The 20841-nt window shown below is 38.2% G+C and overlaps 1 protein-coding gene across 8 annotated transcripts in view; it reads left to right on the forward strand.

The window, feature by feature from the left end:
* The window catches only part of ATP9B (ATPase phospholipid transporting 9B (putative)), a 296321-nt gene that overhangs the window by 268282 nt on the left and 7198 nt on the right, over window positions 1-20841 (forward strand). For all 8 annotated transcript variants that reach the window (XM_073331800.1, XM_073331797.1, XM_073331803.1 and 5 more), the window contains 11 exons: window positions 5839-5922; window positions 6541-6711; window positions 8565-8663; window positions 11411-11500; window positions 12022-12166; window positions 12385-12449; window positions 13295-13450; window positions 13653-13717; window positions 15328-15436; window positions 18221-18278; window positions 18925-19128. In XM_073331800.1, coding sequence (XP_073187901.1) covers window positions 5839-5922; window positions 6541-6711; window positions 8565-8663; window positions 11411-11500; window positions 12022-12166; window positions 12385-12449; window positions 13295-13450; window positions 13653-13717; window positions 15328-15436; window positions 18221-18278; window positions 18925-19128 — 1246 coding nt within the window. The remainder of the gene's footprint in view (window positions 1-5838; window positions 5923-6540; window positions 6712-8564; window positions 8664-11410; window positions 11501-12021; window positions 12167-12384; window positions 12450-13294; window positions 13451-13652; window positions 13718-15327; window positions 15437-18220; window positions 18279-18924; window positions 19129-20841) is intronic.

Genomic DNA, 20841 nt, shown 5'->3' on the forward strand with positions numbered 1-20841 from the left:
GGGTGCTCCAGCCCCAAAGCACCCAGGGAGTAGGTGCCTATGTCTGCAGTACTCTGGAAGCATTCAGCTCTTCATATGGCTCAGTAGCAGCAGGTGATCCTGTTGCTAAGTAAGGATCATGCATTGATGGTTCCGATCAGCTCTGGCGTTAGGGAAAATGGCACCCTGGGCGAACTTGTATTTCTTCTTCCCTGCCCCCACCACCTCGGCACCCTGGGCTTCCACATGCCCATCACCTCTGGGCCCCGCTGCCTCCCCCAGTGTTTAATTTGTATTGAAAGAGGTGCCAGAGCTCAGCCCTGGCACAAATTAAGCACTGGCAGGGCAGCCTGATACTGGCAGGTGCTGGCCGAGCGCCCAGCTCTGAAGGCAATGCCCTCACCAGCAGCAGCGCAGAAGGAAGGGTGGCATAATATATGGTGTACTACCACCCTTGCTTCTGCGCTGCTGCTGTGGCTTGTGGAGCCTGGTGCTCGGCATGTGGCTCAAGGTGGCTTCGTGCTGTCACACGGGGCTGCATCTTGCCAGAGCCCACAGCCCTCTGGCCACTCCTAGCTCACTGAGGCACTATTTCAGATTTTGTGGGGGGTGGGAGGAAACTTTAACTGGGATTCCAGGGACTACTTAGACACTGAAAACTCTGGGGGTTTTTGCAGATGATAACAGGAATAAGCTTACAGGAGCGCTGTATCTAATGGTTATATAAAGAAAGAAAAAATATATGTATTAATGCCAATTAAAGCCACGTTTAAAGTTGATATGTAAATTTAGAACAATCAGGAGATAATACAGCAGGATATTCCCAATCCCAAACCTTGAGGTATTTGTTCTGGAGCTTTAACACAGATATCAGAAACACATATTTGATAATTTGTACACTATCTTCAGTAAATAAAAATAAATAAAATCTGCTTACTTTCTCTAACAGACACACACTCTGTGTTACTGTCATTATCTACTGTATTTTAATCAATTGTCTTTCACTCCACTAAAAACGTACTTAATTTTAACATATGTGATTAAGATTTTTTTCTCTTTTATTAGGAAAGGGAATTTATTTTGGCATTTATGTTTACCAATCACAATCATGTACATGACTCACTAACATTTGACTCCATCATTGCTATTGGTATCTTAGCTGGAACTGCATTTATTTTCATGCAAATTTTAAGTTATTTTACAGATACAACTAAAAATACAATTTGAAAATAAGCGACCGTCATCTGCCCCGTGTCTAAAGTTATATGTTAGCTAATGTTTTTTAAACTGGCACTGCTAAGGTTAGTACACAGTAAAGTTACATTCTAGAAGGATAGTATTATTCGATTGCACCACTTTAAATAATGACTGACAAAGCACAATACGATAATAAAAGTAATAATGATAATTACTCCAGCCAGGACAGGTTAGGCATTTTAGAACTCACTACTCAAAGAAATAAATGTTAGCATAAGAGAGAAATAAAATTATGAAATGCACAGACCAGTCAAAAAACTAAAATAACAGCGCTTTGAAAGAATAAAATTACAGAGAAATATGTGCATTGCAGGATTACCAAGGAGAAACAACAATAATAATAATTAATAATACAAATATGTGTTGGGGGGTGAGTGTGAAAGAGACACTGTGTGTGCACGTGTGTGAGAGAGAGAGACTGTGTGCTTTCGCCCCGTTTGCCTGGCCATATCAAAGGCCAGTCCTGGTTCCGATGAATCCCATCTAGTACTTTCCACCTGCAATTTGGTGACTGACCCTAAACCCTCATGAGTGGAATTAAGAGAAGATAGAAGAAAGTTGGTAGCTGGGCTGAGGGGAAAAAAGCATATACATTTTCAGCTCCTAGTTACATTTTGGAGGTAAAGCTATAAATCAGTGAAAATTCCATCTTAACCATAATTTTACCTTCCCCTAGATTCTCTCTGCCTGTGTAATATGATCTTCTACCAATGCATGGAGTAAGGAAATTTCATTTCAGTTTCTATCACTTATAACTGTGATAGGATCATTAGCTCCAGAGAAATCCAGATCTGTTCTTGCGTAAAGTAAGGAGAAACACCTCTGTGGTGCAGAGCAAAGTTTTGAGCTAATATTTTTTTAACTTGAATTTTGATTTTAGCATTTGAAAATCTGTGCTGCAATCTCTGCCTAGCTGAGGGGGCAATTTTCATTTTTTTTCTTTACCCTGCCCCAACCAGAGTCATTTGCAAGAGGACAGTCCATCGTCGAAGTATTTCCACCACGAGGACAGGCAGAGGGAATGCCCCGTGAGCTTATGTTCTGTATTTGTGGGCCTCCCATTTGTCTCTTAACAGCTAGATGGGTCAAACCCTTATCTAAGAAGATTTTCACACAGGCTCTCTTACCCCGGGAATTACGTATATATTGTGTTTGCAGTCATTGTTTTCTCTGCCTGAAAGAGTAGAGGCACATGGTAGCCCTACATCACAAAAGTGAGACTACTGGAATTCTCCTAGTTGTGGGTCCATGTGACTTTGGACAACCAGATTCAGGACACTGTCCCCTATAGTCAGTCTCCTTGGAGCCATTGCAGGATTGTCCCAGGGAAATGGGCTTTAAGGTGGAAGTACATATTTTATTGCTTTGTCCAGTCTATAATAGAAATGCTAAATGATGCAGATTCTGTCACATACGTTGAGAGATTATTCCATAGCCCAAGACTAGCCAGCGTGAGTGTGAACAGGTGTCTCAATGGTCCTCCAGCGCCTCTAGCTGTTGTGCTATGAAGAAAACCTTGTAAAAGTATCCCGAGTGTTATGGATGACAAATGGTAGTCTTAGTTTGCAGAGGATCTGAAACAAAAGCTCTGAGTTGTAAATTGCCCCATGCATTCCAATAGGTGCTAACTCAAATGCAAATCATGATGCTTTAAAATGTCAGCATTGTTAACTGTTTCATTGACCATCAAAGCATGTAAGAAAATAGGAAATATATTAAAGATCTACACAATCTACTCCATTTTAGTTAAGCCTTTAACAACACATGAGAGTTGAAGGAGGCATAATTGGTTTCAGTTTTCTGAAGGGGGACTTAACTATCAAAAGAATGGGGAAAACTAGCCTAAAATACCATGCTGCCAGATAGATTTTCCTTATATTCAGATTACATTTTAAAAAAATTAATCCTATTACTTCTAGTTATATCCCTTCATACCGCATAAAATAATCTCTCCCTACTTGGTGTTTGCATGCTTCACAACTGTTATTGTTACCCACCTCCTACCCTTTAATATTGATCTATCCAAGTATACATTTTTAGCCCTTTACATTAGCCTATTTTGCAATCATGCAATTGCAAACATATTTAATTTGCTGTCCATTTTTACTCCTTAGTCTCCTTCTGAATTACTACTTCCCATGTTACTCATTACCACTGAATATCTGCATTGTGGATGATTTTTCTCTATATGTCCATTAGCTTATATTTTTCACAGATTATCACGTTTATTAAGTTCTGCTGTTTCTAAGATTTCTGGGTATATTCTGGGTATATTTGTATTATTTCAGAGTTTTTTTTCTGTTTTACAACTCCTCTGTTTATTATCTGTTTGCTGTGTATTCCTTAATAAATCATGAATATAAATTTGAAATAGTACTTATTCTAACACAGATTTATGCACAACTCACTAGGCACCTTCCTCCAGTTCAGTACTTTACCACTTAGATCACAGCCTCTTAGCCAATTTTCAGTGTCTACTATAGCATTTTTATCAAAGCCGATTTGAATTATCTTTTCAACTAAGATTTCATGAGCCGTAGTATCAGATGCTATTCTCAATGTGTGGTTCTCCGCAAGGATCCAAATTACTTATTTGTCTCAGCGTGGCTAAGGAAAAGGTATGTTTGAGATAAAGGAGTTATCAGGCTGGGTTAAAACCACTATGCTGCATGCACAAAAGAAACCAATCTTACTATGAAGCCTGGGCAGCTACAGGGCTTGTTATGGAGCTAGAGAGATTACCCTACCTGTAATTCTGTACTCAGCCTTGTGGCTTTCTGCAGGGTGGCACAGATGACAGTCTGAACTTTAGCTCTCTTGGCATGTAGATGGATGCCTTATGTGCAGTAAAGGGAAGATTAGTGATTCCTTTATCTTTATTTATGACACCAGATTCAGTCTTCTAAAGGCAGTAGCTTCATTCAAACCATGGCTCTTCCACCTCCCAGTAAATCTTAACTCTTGTCCTGAATACCTTTCCTTGCTCATTGCACTTTCTGTGATTAGTTCATTTTTTAGTTGATTTTGAAGTTTGTACTGCTTAAGAAGTTTCTCAGACTGGATTGCTTAGCCAAAATGTATTATCACACATTTAATTGAATTTTCCTTTCTCCATATACTAGTTGGAGATCATTTTACCTAGTGTCCAGACTAATTTAGGAGGGACTAGAAAACCAAATTAGCTGTTTTGGAGATCACAGAAATGTAGGGCTGGAGGGGACCTTGAAAGGTCATCAATTCCAGCCTCCCACACTGAGGCAGGGTCTAGTATACCTGACAGTTGTCTAGTCTTTTCTTGAAAACATCCACTGACTGGGATTCCACAACCTCCATTGGTAATCTGTTCCAGTACTTAACTCTTCTTATAGTGAGAATTGTTTTCCTATTATCTAATCTAAATCTCCTTTGCTTCAGATTAAACCAATTACTCCTTGTGCTACCATTGGTGGACATGTAAAACAGTTGATCAACTTCCTCTTTATAATAGCCCTTAACATATTTGAAGGTTATCATCAAGCTCCTCCTCCATCTTCTCTTCTCAAGATTAAACATACCCAATTTTTACCTTTCCTCGTGGATCAAATTTTCTAAACTTTTTATAATTTTTTTGCTTTCTCTCGACTCTCTCCAACTTGTCTACATCTTACTTACAGTGTGGTGCAAAAAAACTGAACACAGTACTCCAACTGAGGCCTCACCAATGGCAGATAGAGTGGAATAAGTACCTCCTGTTAATATACCCCAGAATTATATTAATGCAACTTTTTTGCAACTGCGTCACATTGTTGACTCAGTTTGTGATCCACTACAATCCCCCGATCCTTTTCAGCAGTACTACTGCCTCACCAGTTATTCCCTAATTTTGTATTTGTGCTTTTGCTTTTTCCTTCCTAAGTATAGTATTTTGCGCTTGCCTTTATTGAATTTCATTTTGTTAATTTCAGACCACTTCTCCAATTAATCAAGGTGCTTTTTGAATTCTAATCCTGTCTTCCAAAGTGCTTGCAACCCCTTCCAGCTTGGTATCATCCACAAATTTTATAACCATACTCTCTACTCCATTATCAAAGCCATTAGTGAAAATTATGAATAGTATCTCACCCAGGACAAAACCCCTCTAACTCTTAGATATACCTTCCCAGTTTGACAGCGAACCACTGATAACTATTCTTTGAGTATGATTTTTCAAGCGGTTGTGCACCCACCTTATAGTAATTTCATCTAGACCACATTTCCCTAACTAATTAATTAGAGTGCCATATTGGACTGTGTCAGAAGGCTTATTAAAATCAAGATATATCATGTCTTCTGCTTCCTCTGATCCCCTAGGCCAGTAACCTAATCAGAGGAGGTTAGTTTGGCATGATTTTTTTTCTTGAAAAAACTGTGTTGGCTATTACTTATCATCCTGTTATCCTCTAGAAGCTTACAAACTGATTGTTTAATAATTTGTTCCAATATATTTCCAAGTATTAAAGTGATGCTGGTTAATCTGTAATTCCTGTCAGTAAAGATAGGTACCACATGCCCTATTGTTGGTCTGTAGTACAGAACAGCATGCTATTTTACCTACATTCTTCTTTTGTACTTTTGTCTATCTAGTGTGGCAACATGGCACGAGAAGGATTGCGCACTCTGGTGGTTGCCAAGAAGTCATTAACAGAAGAGCAGTACCAAGATTTTGAGGTATGAAAATAGAGAGGAATCTGTATTCCGGGCATAGCTCTTGAGCTCAAATAATGCAAAGCACTTTATAAGGAATACTACTATTTGTATTCTATTAAGATGATGTGATCAAATTTTGATTTAAAATATCGGTAATAATTGATGTGTTTAAACAGAAGTGTTGTGATATTCTATCAGTTTTTGACATTCCTTAGCAACTATTCCAAAATCTTTCACAGGATACTGTTTAGTTTTGTTTATTATACTATTGGATTACTGCTATACAGCATCAGAGGTCCTCATTAAATTAATTTTAGAGTTTCAGTGTAGCACAAAAATCTATTAGTTCTGAAAAACAAGGACAATCACTACTTAAGTGTCATGAGGCCTGCTTTTTATAAAGTCTTCTCATGATTCACTCTAAGGATCAGGCAAGGAAACTTGCACTGATATACTGACGTAAAATGTGTTGATTAATTGTTAGTTCTTGGGTTTAAGATATTTAGATAAATTTAAATATGTTACATCATGAGTCATTGTCAACAAATACTGACAAACTGAAGATTTATTTTCTCTTTACGAGTGTTAGCAAGCTCTCTCTAAAATAAGGGGGTTGGGGTTTTGTGTTTGTGTGAACAGAATCGATATAACCAAGCAAAGCTAAGCATACATGATAGAACCCTCAAGGTGGCTGCTGTTGTGGAGAGTTTGGAGAGAGAAATGGAATTGCTTTGCCTCACTGGAGTAGAGGATCAACTACAAGCTGATGTTAGACCAACTCTGGAGATGCTAAGAAATGCTGGAATAAAGGTACTAAATGCATACTACCAAAAGACAGTTAACATGGTATTCTAATTGTGTATTTTTTCAAAACTGATTTATTTAGTTTTGTATTTATTTATTTAGATTTATACAGAATGAAAAAGGACACCTACCTAAGACTCTAGGTGTCCCTGACTTAAATTACAAAAACAAATATCAATGAACAGCAAGCAGAACACACAAACTCCCTTTCCCTCCACAAATTTGATTCCCCTTAAGCATCCACCTCTTCAGCAGCCTGTGCAAAGAGAGGAATTTATCTATTATTATTTTGTCATTGACGCTTATCAATCTTTACCATGAAACTGTCCTGTGTGGAATGTGTACTAAAAGAGTTAGCGACGTTACTTAGGTGTTCACATCATAAAACCACTGAATTGGCACTAATTAGTATTCATATGAAGTCTCAGCAAAAAGGCAAAGGAGAAATCTTCATACATAACGTGACAAATCTTCATACATAACTTCTGTAATTGTCATAATACATAACTTCATACATAACTTCTATAATTGCAATTATCCTATCTGGAATTCCATATGATTTTTGTACTTTCCATAATGCTTCCCTCCAAACCAAATCAAATGCCTTTGTGAAGTCAATGACCACAGCAAACATCTTTAATCCACATTCTCATTCTTTTCCATCAGATGTTGGAATGTGGTCTGAAGGAAGAGCAGCACCTCCTGGAGGCAGGCCAGACTTATAGACACCATATGGCCAGATAGCTTGGAGCAGTAGTAGGACAGGGCCTAAGGTGTGGGCAGGGTTCCTTGTCACCACACAAATCCAACATGTCCTAGTAGGGGGCATCTCTTCCCCTCTATACCCCGGAGGGGTCCACTGGCCACAGTAGTCCCTCCTTTACACCAGAGACTTCCTTCCTTCCCCTAGGTGCCAGAAATAAAACTATGTAAAGTCTTTACTCTCTGCTGATTGTTTGCTTCAGTCTCCTCCCTCCTTTCTGCATCACAGTCTCTTTGACTCACTCGCCATGCCAACTTTTCCTCTTTTGTGTCTCCCATCTCCCCTTCTCTCCTTTCCCTTCAATGATTAAGGGGATAGTTTATATTTTAAGAATAACTGACAGTGGCTAAGTAGAGGAGCAGTGGGGGATAGGTTGTCTACATAAACAAAAGAAAACCAACAAAATATGTGCCAATCCTAAACCTATCCATTTTACTTGTCCTTTCCCAAACTTTTTAACTTTGGCCTTTAAAATTGTAAGCTCCTTGGGTCAGGAACTGTGTCTTCCCATATAACTGTATAGTGCCCAGACCAAGAGGACCAGAACAGCTTACGTCTGGAGGGGAGGGAGCAGTCTTCCTGCACAGGAATTGTGGATGACAGACATAAGGCTACCTTCCAAGCCTCCTTGCAAGCACTAATAGAAGGGGGAGGGCAGGAAGGGTGTGTTGAGGGCAGGGCCACAGTATGCTATGTGCTAGAGATTCTGAGTGATGCTCTAGCCCATAGGGCAGCCCCAAGACATTGGTGTAACTTAGGTCATAGGAGCCTCTCCAGTTCTTGGAACAGCCCAGGATTGGGAGGATGCAAAAGTTGTTTAAATCCTCCATAACCCACCCACCTCCTTTTCCTCCTGAACTGCAAAATCTGTGCTGTGCCTAAAAGGGACAGCATGTAATCTCACCCTTTGTGTGCAATTATAGTAAAAATGAGCCTATTAATTTCTTTGGTTTAAAGATATGTAGCCAATGCATCCTTCCTGGTTATCAGGTTCAGCAGAGTAGTAGGAGAAGATTTGAAGAAGATACAAATATCATTCAGCTTTTGAGAACAGGTCTTAATGTTCAACTGAATTAACTCTAAAATTCTTTTGCAGATATGGATGTTAACAGGAGATAAACTGGAGACAGCTACTTGTATTGCAAAAAGTTCCCACTTAGTATCTAGAACTCAAGATATTCATATTTTCAGACCTGTGAGTATAGTTCCAGATAATATTTTAAGATTGGCCTCATCAAATAAGAGTTAGAGTAAAATAAATATTGCTTAATAAGTGGCCAGCTGTTAATCATTAATTTGATATTCATGGTAATAGAATTAATGATAAGGAGTTGATGTGCTGTTATTGTGGACGTCATATTACAATTCCGTAGAAATTGTACTTCAAGTTGGTGACTATTTAAAGACTGGAGATTATAAAGCATTACGTATGAACTTATTGATGCTTCTTCCAGATGTTTCATAAAAGACTTGTCCTAATGCACCAGTTTTACACTAGTATAACTCCTTTGACTTCCACTGCGTTACTCCTGAATTACACTGATATAAGTGAGAGTCCAAACACATTACTTCTGCAGAACAAGGGTCCTGATCAAAAGCAGAAAACCAGAATTGTTAATCTATTAGTCTTCAGTTAAAATACTTGTATTTTCTCATTTCTCTCTTTAAGAAAATGAATAGAAATGCAAACTGAATATCTGTATTTATATACATTTGTTATATTTTCATAACATCAACTATATTGAATTCAAACAAAAATAAAGATTCCCTAGGTCTTGATTGATGATGTCTGATCAGACATAAAGTCTGTTTGTTCTAAATGAACCACTTGCACCTACAGAAATAATTATTTCAATATAATTTACATGTAAATTTAGTTTCTTCCGAACCATCAGAATAGCAAATTAGGCCCTGCAGACTCCTATTTGCAATTCAATTATTAATGCTTCTGATAAAACTTCAGATCAATTTTTGTTGACCTTTCCATGTTGTAACACTACAAATTAAGTCTTTCTGAACAAATCTATTTAGTTTGAGTTAGATTTTTATTTTCATTACCTAGATTAGTAATAAGAGATCAATTTGGAACTGTTAATTTAGAATACACAAAGTTTTAAATTAGTTAGAAAATTAATTTATATAGAATTCTATCTTGTCTATGCCAGCATTTTGCAAACAATTTTTAAAAAAAAATGTTTTAGCATGTTACAGTACTTAAATCTGACTGACAATTGAAATAAATATTAAATTGAACATGATCAGTTTGGGGGAACCTGAAAAATCACAAAAATATGGTATGTCCATGGCTTATTTTATAATATTATATGTACAGGGTAAAGAAATAATTACTAGAAGTCACTGTACTAGATTGATAGTCATTGTTAAAATGTCTTCTCTGATATTCCAAATATCAATTAACAAAGAGTTTGCCACTTAGACTCCTATTAAAAAAAAGTTAGATTATTTTAGGTTTGTGAATGCTCCTTTTAATTTATTTTTAAGGTTTTTAGATGTTGTTTCTGTCTATGGTAAAACAAATGGATATGTCGCAAACATAAAAACTTTCTTTCTCTTTGTTAGCTGACAGGTGGCACTATAGAGGGAGCGTGTCATGCTGAGTAGTTAGTTCTGAGTGAAGACACCTCTCGATTCCTGTGATGCTAGACCCAGTAGTAGGGCCCAGCCCCCGGTGGTAGACAGAATAGGAGCTTGTTTCTCCTCCCTCTTCAACCTCCCCCAACACACACTTAGTTTAGAAGGGAAGGAAAGAGAATTCCATATTTGTTATTTTTGGAGCATTTTGTTGTTGAGTTGCATCATAATGCCCCTGCAGATCTTTGTGTGCAGTTAATCCAGCATAAGGAGTTGTGTGCTAACAGGAGCCAGACCTGGAGTTCCTACAGTTGGAGAGAGACAGGTTCAAGACATGCAGCCTCTGATTCTGTCTGCAGTAGGCCAAGAACAGTGTTATCCCAAATCAGTTTAATTTTGTTCAGGCTCGCCCATTTTAAATTTGATTTGGACAGCCAATGTTGACAGGGCCCAAATCACATGTGAAAGCATTTTAGAAATTTTCTTCTAGACTAACAACTGTATCTTGTCCAGGATAGTGCAGAAAAGTCTACTTGAAAGTCAACATTTTGTATTTAAAATTATATTAGTACACTTTAACCTGGTTATATTGTAAATTTTGCAAGTTCTGTATTTTAATTTGGTCCTTATAAAATTATATTGTGTACACTTTGAACCCATATTGCATTTCACAAATTTGATTCCATCCTGTGATACGTTTATGTGAATAAAAATACTGTATAATGATATTCTCTGACCCCCAGGAGGTTCGTTATGATTTGTGTGTGTTATATGACTCCATGGTACTTATTCATACCCAAACTAGTCTTCGTATTGCCTGCTTAGGAAAACATTTTCAGCTGCAAGTTCCAAAAAGGACTAACACAAGTAATTGTATTCCTGTGCCTCTTGAACGATTTAGGGTTTTACTTTTCCTCATCCAAACTAATGGAACCACTAATGTGGCCACATCACATTGTTCCAGATACATCTTATTCATTATTAAGCAATGTCATTTTTCTGAGTTAGAGGGTTTATCTAGAGTTACCAAACTTGAATGATTCAATCCCACATAAAGTTCTTAAGAGATTTTATATGCATGGTTTTGCAGCCTGATCCACTTTGGTGAGGCACTGAATGCGCTGCCTGCACAGATTTGCCTCCTTTTTGAAGATTGCTTTCACATCTCAGTTCTTTCATGCAAGATGGGAAAGACACATGCAGAGCTACTTCCTGGTGTTACACACACTGGGGTAGAACACTTTGAATAACATGTGCTTTCTGGTCTTGGTTTCTCTAGTTTCTGGTATTTCAGTTCAAACTTGTTTAACAATTAAATCTTTTAATTTTGAGTGTGTATTTTTATTGAAGGTAATCAGTCGAGGAGAAGCTCACTTAGAACTTAATGCTTTTAGAAGGAAGCACGACTGTGCCTTGGTGATATCTGGGGACTCTCTAGAGGTAAGACCTGGGCTTCTATCAAAAGTAATTTAGTTGCACTATTCTATATGAAAAGGAAAGTGTTGTTCATATCCTCATTTATTTAGAAAATGGTTTTGAAAATTCCCCCTGTACTTTAAAGCATCTCAGGGTTGCCAGTGCAATTTTGCTTGAGCCATAAATCAAGAACAACTTTACTAGACAACCAAATTGTATTAGTTCTTTGATGGTTGCTTAAGACAGATTTAGATTAATGAAAGGTGTATGCAATATGATTTGGTAATGTGAATATATGAAATTTTGTCTCTTCTATTAGGGCCAATGAAACAGCTGTAAGAGTGCTAGTTTACAGTAAAAAGCCATGGTCCAGAGAATGTGGGTAAAATTGTTTTGTTGATGTCACTCAAGCAAAACTCTATGGCAGAAGGAGGGATTTCCTTTTCCATCAAGTGTTTTCTATTCGTGAAATGAGCCTGTACTATGGTGCCTCTCATGATTGAGAACAGAACGTCAAATAGGATAAAATATGTTCCTTTCCATAGGTTTGTCTGAAGTACTACGAGCATGAATTTGTAGAGCTGGCATGCCAGTGCCCTGCTGTAGTTTGTTGCCGATGTTCACCCACCCAGAAAGCTCATATTGTGAAACTGTTGCAACACCACACTGGAAAACGCACTTGTGCAATAGGTGAGTGCCAGACCTAGTTTCATTCATAGTAACAAGAATTTGATAAATTTGGAGAGTAGGTGGCAACAGTGAACCAGAATGGTTACAGGTCAACATTTCAAGGCAGTAAACTTCCAAATATTACAACTTCTTTACAGTAAAAGATCTATTGAGAGAAGGTTTTTTTAAAATGTATAAGGGAAAGTATGAATAACTGCATAGTGCAATGGCATTTCCAGGTGATGGAGGAAATGATGTCAGCATGATCCAAGCTGCAGACTGTGGAATTGGAATCGAAGGCAAGGTAAGCTTATCTAATTTCATGTAAATTATCCTACGTGTCATTTCAACAATATTGTACTCAAGCTTTCTTTTTAAATTGTAATTAATTATGCAGCAGCTTTATAATGAAGACCTTGGTAAAGTTCACACTTTTCAGTACAATGCAAATAGTGTTTAAGTATTTTTTCAAAAAGTCATAAAATCTGTGTGTTAATATTTTCTCACCTTGTGTACAGAAACAGTCAAGAAAAACACAATCCCTGTAGGTTATTTTGTATAAAATACATATGTTGCACTGAAAGAGACAGGCTTGGGACATATGTTGCACTGAAAGAGACAGATTGTACTTATTTGTAGCAGTCATCGCAGACTTCAATATATTCAATATACAGCAGTTTGCATTTTACATTAAATACATTGCAATGCTGATAAAACTCTGTTATTAAGGGTCTGATTCTGTCACAGATTCAGTGACTTTCTGGGACTTCCACGACTTCCGCAGTGGCAGGGCTGGTGCAGCTGTCAGCACCGGAGCAGCAGCGCCAGGGCTGAAACAGCCGGAGGTGGGAGAGTTAGGTCAGCCCTTGCTGCAGGAGCAGCGGCCAGTCCCGGGTCTACCAGAGTAGCAGATGATGGCCAGCCCCGTAACCTGTCCTTGACTTCTACTAAAAATACCCATGACAGAATCTTAATCTTACCTCTTATGAAGCAGGAGTGAATTTTGCAGCTACAAATTGGTTGCTTATTAAAATTTTGAAATCTGAACATTTTGTTTATTATTAATCTCTTAAGACACTGTACTTTCCAAGATCCTTTTCTGCATAAAATGTAACATTTTTAAAATGTTGTATTTTGTTTTTGCTTTAGGAGGGAAAACAAGCTTCCCTGGCAGCTGACTTTTCTATCACACAATTTAAACACATAGGCAGGCTGCTGATGGTTCATGGTCGAAATAGTTACAAAAGATCAGCAGCACTTGGTCAATTTGTCATGCACCGGGGCCTTATTATTTCAACTATGCAGGTATTTAAACTTTTATGTTTCTATAATGCCCACAAAATGTCATTACCCTTAAAAATATTTATTGTGAAAGTTTTAAAATTAATCATTTAATTTGATTTATTGTAGTGCACTGCACTGCACACAGAGGGATAGTAAAAAAAAAAAGAAAAGAAAAGGTAATTGACTAATGTATAGTTTTAAAATGTGTGTTCTTTTTTTCAAGGCTGTATTTTCTTCAGTCTTCTATTTTGCTTCTATCCCTTTGTACCAGGGATTCCTAATGGTAGGGTAAGTTTAAATCAATAGTTACAATACCAGGTAACATTTATTTCCGAATAATTTTTTTAAAGAAAATATTGGTTTCTGATCCATTCCTCGTGCATTTGTGGTTGATGAACTAACAGGTGCTAGTATGAGCAAAACAGCATCCATGTAGCAGAGGATCACAAAGCAACCCAACCTCCTTTACCACTCCTCAGTGCTGAACCTCTCAAAAGCAGCGCAAGATACCAAGCATCCCATTGGCATGGCCTTGTAGCTAATCCTCTAAAGAAAAAAAATCCCAAATACTGAGGTGTATTGGTAAAAGGCAAAAAGTTAAGTTGATGTGCATTTCAGCATCAAAGCCTGTGGTCCAAATGCCTGCATTATCGCAACTGCAAAAGCAAGTGAGCTGCACATAACAGAGCATATCCAGCTTAGTGAGTTCAATTTTAACTGAACGTAACACATTTTATTCATGAGTATGGACCTTTATCCATTATCAGTTTCCAGTTCCACCCCTTTTCCACCCTGAAATGTCTTTCCTTTCTGAGGCTGGAATGTATGTACTCTTTTCTGCTTCACATGTTGGAAATAGCCATGGTTGCAAGCATAGGTGGGGTGAAAACACTGTGCCTTGTTAACAGCCCAGCATGATTGTCTTACAATATTTTTTGCTTATGGAGCGTCTGAAGACTTCAAAACTCTTCACGGGTATTAAGGAATTTTGGCCCTGGCTTTGAATCTGCATAACAATCAAGAAGAATGAGAATATAGTATTGGATGAAAGAGATCATGTGCTCAAGTCACAGCTCAGAGTCAAGCATGATTGGATCCTGAGCAGTTGCAAGGCAGAACTCCTCAAAGTGTTCCTGAAACAAGTCCTTTTAAGTCACATATGACATTATGATGATGCCTGTATATTTAATTACTAATCTAGGTGTTTTTCAAACAGAGTGCTCTCATAAATTAGAAAACTCTCTCTCCATTTTTCTGTTGACATCAGTGGCACTTAGAGGCCCCAGTCAAGTCAGGGTCCTAGGCACTGCATAGGCATATAGTAAAAGTCCTTAAAGCATTTACAAATAGTTTAGAAAACCATATTAAAAAAAAATAATTTGTGGTCCTAAGACAGCATGTGTTTATCAAAAATCCAGCCTCCTGGTTGGGCTGTTGAGATCCTCATGGACATGACAACACTTGTTGCCAAATTCTGTATTTCCGTATTTGTTTTCATATTGCATTTACATTACAAAGATGCTAAGAATAATAGATGCAACAGTGGATTTGTTGTCTTGTCTTTCTCCTTTTAAAGACCTGGTTACAGAAGTGGATTATTGACTTTGGTGACTGGAAATAAGTTAGGTGGTTGGTTTATCTAAACTTTGTTAATGTAGCCATGTTCTACAATTTTGCACAATTGGCAGCTCTCAGAAGAAGCCCAGGACCATGTAATTTAATATTGTTAAACTTACGTGGGTAAGTTGCCCAGAGCTGACCACTACAATATTCACTCAGCCAGATTTACTCAAACTTGAAAAATCACAGTAAAAGGATTATTTGATGTTAATAGATTGCTTATAAAGAGTACTACTTAATGATTTTTACATACAGACTATTTATATGCTTTTTCTAAGGTATGCAACCATATACACTATGTTTCCAGTCTTCTCTTTAGTGTTGGATCAGGATGTGAAGCCAGAAATGGCATTGCTATATCCAGAACTTTATAAGGACCTCACCAAGGTATGAATATACAAAGTGTTCAGATATACATTATATTCATTTTGACTCTAGTATGCCCAAAAATAATTTCAGGTTATTATACTCACCCTGTGGAGATGTTCCAGGTAAGACAAACTCATAACTAGGCCATATGATTTCCAGGTGTTATTTTTTGTTGTTGTTATTCATTAGTTGAAATAACATAATACAATATAATTTATAGGTGGTTTTCTAAGTTTAAAATTGTTTTAATTTTAGAAATACAATTTTAAGGAGAAGTTAGGCTTTTTTTGATAATTTTAGGTAGAACTGGATAATCTCTTTTGGTACAGCAAACAGTATGACAGCCAGGTATTTTTAAAGATCTGTGGTGGTCTGTTCTTTCAGTATTATCTCCATTCATAACCCAACTTCTGTTTGTGTATAGTTTTCATACCCTGCTTTATTTAATATGCAGTTGTGCATCATAATTATTCTCAATTGTTCTGGTAAACAAGACCCATTCCAAATATCTCGGGCTCTTAAAACCAAAAGATTTTTAAAAACACTTATCAAATGTACTGAACTAGCTATACTCTCAGTGGTTTCATCTGGTGAGAAGCCTTACTGCTTTGTTACACAAAACTTTAGCATAATATTTAAAAAGGGTAAACCTGGTTGTTGAAATAAGATCCTGCTACGCTTGCTCTTTGAGCTGTTGTCAGGCCGTCCATGTTTAATAATAGTTTCAGGACTTCTATTCCTTAGGCCAAAGGAGATCATCATGGCAACTCCCAAAGGATCATAATCTCCTTGCAGATTAAACACAACCCAGATCAATCTCTAGCTAGGTCCTTAAGATGTTGTGACTGGATAGTCAGTTTGTCCATCACTGGCAATCTTACTGTGCCTCCAAAGCTTTTGGCAACCATGTGATGGCTGGCCACCTAGTGGCATTCATTGGCACAAACACTTGGATGTGTATTTTGTGTTGGCTATGAAATCATTTGGATAATAGTGTTCAGTGCATTCTTGCACATACTCTGACTGTTTTGTCTGTTTACCTCATTTGGTACCCGTATTCTAGGCAATTTACCAGGATAAGGAGTACACTTTTTACTATCTGTCCTAAGCTGTATCAAGCAAGAGTAATGTTTTTAGTCTCAGTCTAGATCAGGGGTCAGCAACGTGTGGCACACGAGCCAATTTTTACTTACACACTGCTGCCGGCCGGGGTCCCGGCCGCTGGCCCCACTCAGCCCACTACCTGCCTGGGTGAACGGAACCCCAGGCTAGCAGCAGGCTGAGTGGGGCCGGCGGCCGGAACCCCAGACCGGCTGCAGGCTGAACCGCTCAGCCCGCTGCTGGTCTGGGGTTCCGGCCGCCAGCCCCTTGCCAGCCGGGGTTCCGGCTGCCAGCCCCGCTCAGCCTGCTGCCTGGGATACCAGCCGCTGGCCCCGCTCACCTTGCTGCTGGTCTGGGGTTCCAGCCGCCCGGCCCCCTGCCAGCCGGGGTCCTGGCCACTGGTCCTGCTCAGCTCGCTGCCAGTCTGGGGTTCCATTGAGGGGCCCCTGTAATTGTAAAATTTATTACTGGCACACAAAACCATAAATTAGTGAAGACTTGGCATGCCACTTCTCAAAGGTTGCTGACCCCTGGTCTAGATCAACAGAATGGGTTAATCCATCACTGTCTGTGGCCAGGCTATTTTGAAATCCATTTCTTTGCTGAGTGCAGATTCACATCTGTGCTGGTGTGATCAGCTCTTTCATGGGCAGAAACAGATGTTTTCTTATGCCTGCTTATATTTTCATTGCTTGCACTTTCTTCTAAGCCCTAACGAGTTTCATAAATCCATTCATAGGATGTATGAAACATATGCATATACACATGCAAACAAAATTATGTGTTCTTTGATTTATACATGTGTAAGCCAATGAATTTTGATTGGGACCATGATTTGTTTACTGCCACAGGAAGACAAAAATTATTGGGTAAGGAAATAATCTACAGAAACTTTTAAAGTAGTAAGCTCTCAGAGTTTTAATGAGTAAAAATGGGCACTGTATCTTAGCAAATGGCTACCTGACATTTAAAGTAATATACAATGTTGTAGCCCTGTCAGCGCCAGAATGTTAGAGACAACATTATATTGTGAGGTAATATCTTTAATTGATTGGACCAACTCCTATTGGTGGGAGAGACAAGCTCTCGAGCAGCACAGAGCTCTTCTTCAGGACTGGGAAAGGTTCTCAGACCTGAAGAAGAGAAGTCTATGTTGCTGGAAAGCTTGTCGCTCCCACCAACAGAAGTTGGTCCAATAAAAGATATTACCTCACCCATGTTGTCTATTTAAAGGGATGGTTAGCGTATACTAGATTAGATTAACTATGGTCTTGTTTGGTGTCTCTGAGACTTACGATTGCAGTTGTCCCATGTATACGTCAGAATTGACAGATATAAATCCTCCCCAAAAAGTTTAAAAGCAAACCAAGTAACAATTTTAGTATAACTATAGCCTTTCTAAAAGAACCAATAACAGTTAAATGTAAAATGCAGGTTTGCTATTTATATTATACAATAGTTTCCCCAGTTTTGGCCAAAATTATGAGTTTTCCACACAAATTTGAAACTAATCCTGGAAATTCATATACAACAAAAACTTTGCGGCCAATGTCACATGTAAAATTTTCTCTGCGTAGTTGTAAAATTAACATTTGCCTTTGAAAGAGTAACTCTGATGAACATCTAGCTACTCTGAAAATCTACAAATCAAGTAGATTTTTCTACTGTACTTAACTAACCTGTCTTACTTGTTTCCTCTAGGGAAGATCTTTGTCGTTTAAAACCTTCCTCATCTGGGTTTTAATCAGTATTTACCAAGGTAGGAGAGATCCCTAATTTTACTAGACTAAAGATTTTTTTGTCTACTATTAACAATGTTTTTTCAGCTCCAGGTTAAATTCTCAAAGCTTAAAATTTCATCCACTGTTATATATATTGCTTTCTGTTTATCTCGTAAATCGATATTCTAGCAGTGTGGATTGGTATTTTTATTGATGTATGTTGCCTAAAAACTGACCTGTTTTTACTTAAATGCTAATCCAAAAAAATTGTAACAAGTGCTTATCATATTGCATACACTCCACAGTAGTTTTCTTTCATTGAATGACAGAAGTACTGTTTAAGAAATCTGAATTATGTAATCAATTAAGAGTAATTAACCTCATTTGTCTACTGCTACAAATAAATGAGAGATTGTTGAAAATGTAATTAATGGTTGATCAGATGCATTACACTGAAATGTATTTAATGTTCTAATAGTCATATTTTAATTTTTAACCATCTTATTTTTATTCTTTTATTTTACACACAGAATGTAAAATAAAAGTTAGTGCTGTTCTTATATAAGAAATTAACAGAGAAAGTTTTCACGATAACTGATACATTTTCAACATGCATTTGTAAAGATGAATGACCCAAAATATAGTTACAGATTGACTGTGTAACATGTTGTGTTCCTTTTCTAGGTGGCATTCTGATGTATGGAGCCCTTCTCCTTTTTGAATCTGAGTTTGTACATGTTGTTGCAATTTCTTTTACTGCCCTAATCTTGACTGAACTCTTGATGGTTGCACTGACCATACGAACGTGGCACTGGTTAATGGTGGTGGCTGAATTCTTCAGTCTTGGCTGCTATGTGGCCTCTCTTGCATTTCTCAATGAATATTTTGGTGAGTAGCAGTAGAAAATCTTTGCCTGCAAAAGTATACTTTCTAACATACAGTTCTTTGTAATCTTTTTCTCTTTTTAGCTGCATGTTACTCATGTAAATATGAGTAATATTATACTTTGTGAAACAGCTTCAGGCAGTAGAATATGACTTTAACTTGTATGTAAAGACATTTTTCATGATGAACTCTAAAATGCTTTATCATTTGTTTCTCTGTAGGATTTGTAACAGATTTTTATATAGTTTATGTGAAAAATTTTTATTCAAGACGCATAAGCTTTTTTCACTGTGCTTCGTTTCAGTGACATTCAAACTGCTTTTCATCTTGAATCAGCTTTGAGTAGTTATTAGACGTACAGTACTGAAATTGGGTGTAATTTAATGAAAAAACATTCTAAAGAACCAGTTTTCAAAACGTTCAGGGTAGATCTACACTGCAACAAAAGACCCCTAGCTTGCTTAAGTCAGCTGACTCGGACTCATGGGGCTTAGGCTGCAGGGCTATAAAATTACAGAGTAGAGGTTTGGGTTGGGACTAGAGCCCAGACCCAAATGTCTACACAGCAATTTTATAGCCCCACAGCCTGAGCCAGCTGATCTGAGCGCTAAGGCTTGATCCCATGGGGTTTTTATTGCTGTTTGGATATACCCTAAATGCAGGTCTACACTTAAAAGGCTGCGGCAGCACAGCTGCACCACTGTAGCACTTTAGTGAAGATGCTACAACGCTGACGGGAGAGCTTCTCCCATTGGCGTAGTTAATCGGTGGTTGCTGTGTCGAGGGGAGAAGCCCTCCCATTGACATAGTGCTGTTTATACCGGGGGTGAGGTCAGTATAACTACATCGCTCAGGGGTAGGTGGATTTTTCACTCCCCAGAGCAACATAGGTGTACCGATGTACGTTTGTAGTGTAGACCTGGCCTCACAGCACATCTACACTACAAAATTAAGTCTACTGAACCATGTCAGCATATAGCCGCTACAGTAATTGCATCGCTTGTGTATGTCTACACTTTGCTCCTTGAGTTGGCAGCGCACGTCCTCACCTGCAGTGATTGAACTGTCAGTGTGGGGCATTGTGGGATGGCTTCTGAAAGCCAGCAACAGTCTGAAAGCTTACAACAGCAATGTAAGCAATGCAATGTCTACACGGACACTGTGTCAACCTAACTACATCAACATTGACTCTACGCCTTTGGTGGAGGTGGAGTTATTAAGTTGGTGTAGCAGGCAAGTTACATCAGCAGGAGCAAAATTTTAGTGTAGACGCTTATAGTTAGGTTGACGTAAGTTGCCTTGCTTTCACCTAACTCTGTAGTGTAGACCAAGTCTCGGAGTCATAGAGTTTAAAGCCAGAAGACACCACCAGATCATCTAGTCTGACCTAATGTATGTCCCAGGCCCCCACACCACCCAGCTACCCCCACCCCAAGCACCAGAATTAGGCCAAAGTCATACAGTTTTCAGAAAGCTGTTAAGTGCCACAGGCAGACGACAGGAGGGACCGAGGTGCATCAATGGCTCAGGCCTCTGCAGGGCAGGGAAGTGTTTTAGTGAGAGAAACCCTGATGACGTATGAATGTTTTACTCCCATAATATAAAAAGATTTCCAGAAATATAAATAAATTGTTATTAATTTGTTGATTTCAAGTCTCTAGATAGTAAATAAAATGTATTTTAATATTATGTCAATAATATTCAAGTCTATTTGAT

Source organism: Lepidochelys kempii, chromosome 2, assembly GCF_965140265.1.
Source record: "Lepidochelys kempii isolate rLepKem1 chromosome 2, rLepKem1.hap2, whole genome shotgun sequence".
In the NCBI taxonomy this organism is placed as follows: Eukaryota; Metazoa; Chordata; order Testudines; family Cheloniidae; genus Lepidochelys; species Lepidochelys kempii.